This window comes from Melopsittacus undulatus, chromosome 2, assembly GCF_012275295.1.
Source record: "Melopsittacus undulatus isolate bMelUnd1 chromosome 2, bMelUnd1.mat.Z, whole genome shotgun sequence".
NCBI lineage: Eukaryota > Metazoa > Chordata > Aves > Psittaciformes > Psittaculidae > Melopsittacus > Melopsittacus undulatus.
The window spans coordinates 21,088,956-21,094,955 of record NC_047528.1 but is presented as its reverse complement, the minus strand read 5'-3'; the positions used below and the strand labels follow the sequence as shown (position 1 = coordinate 21,094,955).

General features: G+C 49.2%; 1 protein-coding gene across 1 annotated transcript in view; it reads left to right on the top strand.

Moving 5' to 3' along the window:
* Positions 1-4,687: 4,687 nt before the first annotated feature.
* The window catches only part of UBL3 (ubiquitin like 3), a 56,626-nt gene continuing 55,313 nt past the window's right edge, over positions 4,688-6,000 (top strand). The window contains exon 1 of the mRNA XM_005149781.3: positions 4,688-5,676. Within this exon, the coding sequence (XP_005149838.1) occupies positions 5,650-5,676 (27 nt within the window). The 5' untranslated portion in view covers positions 4,688-5,649. The remainder of the gene's footprint in view (positions 5,677-6,000) is intronic.

Sequence of the window (6,000 nt, the reverse complement as noted above, 5' to 3'; positions counted from 1 at the left end):
TCTGGCTGCTCTGAAAATCTGGAAAGAAATCAGAAACAATGGAAGCACTTGCCTTAAAAGAAATTTCGCAATGGTGTGTGTTCCTTCTCCTGAAGATGCTCTTGTTCACAGACTGCCTCAAAGGCAAAACACTGGAGCACAGGATAGGGCTGAAAGTTTTAATGTTGGTCTTGGACTGTAGGTTTGACATGGTCTCCAACCCCAATAGTAACAACTGTTGGGAGAGAGTGCTGCTCTTTTGAAAAATGGCAATTCTGCCATTAAGGCTATAAAAGACATAGGAGATGAAGTTTTATGGGACATAAACCAGTCTCTCTAGCAGCCTTGGCAGCAGTGGAAACTTAGCAAATAAGAAGATTATAACATGATTGTCCATTGTGGGAGGTTTGTGTGTCTTTTTCTGAAGCATTTGATGCTGGCCACTGCTGGAGACAGGATGTCACATTGGCTGGACTACTAATCTGATTTATAATAACAGGCCTTTTATTCCTATTAAGCACGTCCCAGTACAGAGTCAGGTTTCAACTAGTACTGATGGCCATGAAACACTAAAGCTGCAGCCCCATCTGCTCATAGATACCTGGCACAATTCTTCTCCAAGGGAATAGAGCATGGCAAAATTTTACTTACTTACTCACGCCCTGTCATATTTTCCAAATGAGGAGCAAAATATCAGTTGCATACTTCATCATTTTTCCTCATAAATTGCCAAAGTAATGATGATGAATGATTCTGTACCTGGACAGCTAAATTCATATAACAATTCTGCAAGGAAGACTTAATGTAAATGAGATTTGTATATCTGAGTACAGGATTATGTCCCCAAAAGCAGAATAGCCTTCTTGGCTCTCTATGTTGCTAGCACTCCTCTCGAACAGCACTTCCCTGTTTTGCTTGCTCGTTGGATGTGGGAAAGATTTGTTTTCAGATGTGTATGCCTGTAGCACTTGCCTGGGGGTTACCTGCAAGCTGATCCCAGACTCAGCAGGCAGCTACACTTCTGCAGTTCTTCTTGTTCCTGCCGACTACTGCTGACCACAACTCATTTCCTCTCTGTGTGAATGTGAAATGAATACTATCATAACAGCCTTTCTTAATACATCCCAAAGAGAAAAGATTTTTTTCTGTTTGATGTTTGACCATGCTGCATTTCAAATACATGACCTCACCTCTATAAAACTAGTGGGATTTACCGTATTGTCACATGTAGTACAACTTCTACCTAGATCACTGTGCAGCACCTCTTTTTATTAATTTGCCCAGCACACAATCAACCTAAAATGATCCCCAGCACATACCAACTGTGCTGAACCCTTAATTTGTGTTGGGTCATCATAGCTGACAGACAGGGGAAAAAATTATGTCAACTGTTGAGTAAACCCAGCACCAAGAACCTTCCAGGACAGAAATGAATGTATGCTTGTACTGCGCTATGCCTAACACAGTGTCATTCTGGCCTGCAGTCATAATGGTAGATTCAAATTCGTAATGATAATTAATAAAGATCAATAAAGATATCCAATATGTAATGATAATTAATAAAGTTAACTCTTCATGCCGTCTCTTGGACAGCACAACTGCACATCACAGAGAGGAGCTGATCCTCATTTATACAACACTTTTCAGAAAAGTTGACCAACTCGCATGCAAACCAAGTAGTACGGACAATCCCCTCTCTACTCCTGTACCCTACTGCTCCATCAACGCAAGATGCATAATCCTGCCTTTTAATGGACTGTTAACTAGAGGGAAAGAAGCAAAGCCTATACAATCATGCTGGTTTAGGCTCTATGCCTTCTGTGTTCTTCCCTATGGTTATGTCATACGGATGTGCTTATCTTTGCGTACCACAGATGAGCTCATCCTCCTAAATAATTTAGAAGAGCCATCTCCAATGCAGCAGATGTGCCCTGCTGCTGCCTGCTTGCCTTTTTGGCCCCTCATCCAGTTTACCTGTGCTTGCTGACATCCTTACTTCTCTGACTTGCTTGGGCACATGGACTTCTTAATGCTCAATCGAAGGGTATTTCCATACAACCTTTGGCAAGTCACACTGTGAACTGGAAATGATTACAAAGCCCTGCTGTCTACCCTGCCTCCTTGTAGCAGAGGTGGTGGGAAGGGCCACGCACCTCAGCAGTCACAGCGCAGCCAAGGACACAGTTCTGAGTGGCCACCAATTTCATAGAATCATAGAATAGTTAGGGTTGGAAAGGACCCTAAGATCATCTAGTTCCAACCCCCCTGCCATGGGCAGGGACACCTCACACTAAATCATGTTGCTCAAGTCTCTGTCCAGCCTGGCCTTGAACACTGCCAGGGATGGAGCATTTGCCACTTCTTTGGGCAACCCATTCCAGTGCCTCACCACCCTCATGGTAAAGAACTTCTTCCTTATATCTAATCTAATCTTCCCCTGTGCAAGTTTTAACCCATTAGCCCTTGTCCTGCCACTACAGCTGCTAGTGAAGAGTCCCTCCCCAGAATCCTTATAGGGCCCCTTCAGATCCTGGAAGGCTGCTATGAGGTCTCCACGCAGCCTTTCAGTTCACCTGAGGAGAGACCTGAGTTGCAGTGCCTGAAAAGCAGTTGTAGTGCCTATTCTGTTGTCCCTGTTGCAGCAAGTGTGTTAGAGGGAAGGGCATGGGCAGGGGAACTCCTAAATTACCCTGAGATCATCTCCAGGTACCTGTATAGGGCTGCTGTCTGCATGGAGTGAAAGGATGGTCTGCAAGGTGGCCATGAGCAGATCTCAAGAGCCTGTTTAAACTTAAGCTGTTGTATGTAAGGGTTTTTAATTTTGGTGGGGTTTTTTTTTGGTTTGGTTTCAGTTGTTGTTTTTTTTTTAAGTCAGCATTAATAACATTCTAAGTATAAACTCTATTCAGGGAGATCTATTTATAATTCTTCAGTCTGTCACTGATGTAACCAGAAAGTTGTATGTGGCAAGGAATGCATATTATTTGGGATAGACATACATTCTTCAGGGCTTATCCCTTGGGCCATCATCTGTGCGCATTTCTATTTAGATGCTTTATAAAAGTAAAAAACAAAACCAAATAACCAAGAATGGGGAATGATTTGTCCTTCAGGGACACCCAATTTGAGAAGAACTAAGCAATGTTTCAACATTTTGCTATTACTCCTACGAACACAAGCTTTTTTATCCTATTGGTGGCTAGAAGACCTGACTGGGATTGGGGATGATGATATGAGGAACCATAAAAACATTTATCAGAGGAAAGTCACAGTTACAGCATCACTGGGCTTGGAAGGGACTGCTGGAGGCCATCTACACCAACCTCTTGTTTGAGCAGGGTCAGCCAGTGCAGGCTGCCCATGTCCAGTTCAGCTCTTAGTATCATCACAGTTACAGGTTCCACAGCCTCTCTGGGCAACCTATGTCAGCATACAGTCACACCCCTAGGGAAACAAGTCTTTTTCCATGTTCAGATTTAATTTATTGGTTTTGATCTTGTCTCCATTGCCTTGTTCTGTCAGTAGGCACCACTGAAGAGAGCCTGGCTTCCTCGCCTTCATTCCCTGCCACCCGGCACTTACACTGACGAGTTCCCTCTGAGATCGCTCTTCCTGGGCCCCAACAGTCCCAGCTCTCATCCGCTCCTCCTGTGAGAGATGCCTCAGTCACTGCCTCCCAAAAATGTACTGCCTAAGCAAACTAGGCTGACGAGAGAGGATGACACAATGTGTGACCCTCACAGAGGCCTGCATGTAGGGTCACTTCTGCTGGCCTCCAGCTCTTCTCCCAGGCATTGAACACAGCTGCTTGTGGTAAATCTGTCTGCTGCAGTCAGTTGCTTTGCGTTATTTTGGAGCAAAGTATGAAGAATGGACTTGCAGCCTCCGCAAGGGACAGTGTCTTACCAGGGCTGCCTTTGCTACACGAAGGCCCAAAGAGGAAAGGCAGCCTCAAACTTTTAGTATTAACAGGAAGAAGTTGGTCTTAGTTTCCTGTGGTTTTACATGAGATGTGTCCCAGAAGGAAAGGGGCTGCCTCTGTCACATGCTCCATCTGCTCGATTTTCCTGATTTTCACTTTTTCTCTTGGGACAGCTTTACAGTCACTGGGAGCAGCCTGTAATGAGGAGTAAAACACCCATTACACACAGCATTTCAGATAAGGTGTGGGAATCTCACAGGAGCTTTGTATGTTAATAAAATGACACAGTTTGGGGGAAAAAAGAAAGATAAAATCAAGAGCTTTGATATTTCAAACTCTAACGTGAGAAATGAGATATACAAAAAATATATGGGCCACACGTGCAGATCTGGGGTGCAAAAAAAGTAAACCACTAACATAAACGTTAGTTTTGTTTATTGGAACCCGTACAGGAGCAGAGCTCGGGCCCACACGCTGGGGAGGGAATCCCTGGACGAACGTCTGCAAGGACAGCCCCAAACACCCCGAGGAGGCCGCAGCCGCCCTCGGTTACAGGCGGGTTGATGTGGTGCGTGCCCGGGTGCCGGCGGTGCGGCCCGGCCTCTGCTGCCAGGCCCCGGCCTTCGCCCGCGGGGCGGAAGGGACCCCACGGCCCCTAGCAACAGTGTGCGCGGCGCGGGGGTGTGGCCACGCCAGCAGCCTACAAGCCCCATGATGCCGCGCGGTGCCGGTGCGTGCTGCGGCGGAGCGGGAAGGGGGGGGGGAGGTGGAGACGGGGGTGCCGGTTCGTCTCTCCCTGCCGTGTACCCTTCCTCCGCTCGGCAGACGCCATGTTGGTTTGAGCCGAAGATGACAGGGGGTGGCTGCGGGCGAGGATCGCGCTGAGGAGCGGCACCTCCTGCTCGCAGCGGAGCCAGCGCGACTGTCGGGGGACGAGGGGGGAGCCCGGAGCCGCCGGAGGACCAGACACGGGAGCGGGAGGGCGGGCGGGCTGAGGAGGCGGCGGCGATGCGAGCGGAGACCTGAGGCTGCGGGAGGCGGCCGCCGTTGAACGCCCCCCGGCCCCCGCCGAGTGCTGTCGCCGCCGGAGCTCCGCGGGGGAGGGCTTTCCCCTCCGGCCGCCCCTCAGGCAGCCCTCCCCGGCCGACGCTGTTGAATGCCGCACACCGCCTAGAGGGGGACCAAAGCCCGGCGTCCTCCCCAGCCGCCGCGGGCCCACCCCGGCCCTCCCGCACTCCTGCCCCGCCGAGGGCAGAGCGAGGTCCTGCCAGCCCGCCTGCCTGCGCGCACGGGTCGCCTGCGCCGGCTGAGGAGGTGACTTGGACGCACCATTATCCCGTGAATCATCCCATCGTCACTTGTCAAGGCTGGGAGAGAAGGAAGAGAGCGAGGGGGGAAAAAGCCCGCACGCAGTTCATGTGGCGGGGTAGTCCTGCCTGGTCCACCTGGCACCGCTGCTGCCTCCGCCGCTGACAAGGATCTGCTGCCATCTCTGGTCTCCCGCTGGCTCCTCCGGTACAGCCCCGGCACCGCTTGCCCCTGGATATTTCTCCTCCTCAGCCGGCCGCGTTCCCCGCTGCACATCGGGCACCTTTGTTTCGTAGGGGACGTAGAAGTTGCTGCCTCGGAAACTGATCCCCGTTTTGCTTCTTGAAGCTCTCCGGCAGCAGGCCGTTCTTGGTGCCTTTTTTTTTTTTTTTTGCCTTTTTTTTTTAAGTTGTTTTTACGCCATTTAGGGTAATATCAAGATGTCCAGCAGCGTTCCAGCTGATATGGTAAGTCTCGCACTCCTTATATAATAATATTATTATGGAATAAGGTTTATTTCGGCTTTTTTTTCCAGAGAAAATGGAAAGAAGAGGGGCGTGGGAAAAAAGAAAAAAAACCCGTCTCAGTTACATATTTAAGGAACAAAAAGTTCCGAGTTAATAAACCCCCTTCCAGCTCCAGATGCTGGTTCTGCTTTGCTTTTTGGTAGCGGAGTGGGAAATCTGCAGCATTGCCTTCTGTGTAGCAAGGCAAGGGGGGATGTCTGGTTTCTCTTACCTATGGCAGCAAATATCTGGTTGCCCCTGCTTATTTCGTGTAGCACTGCTGCT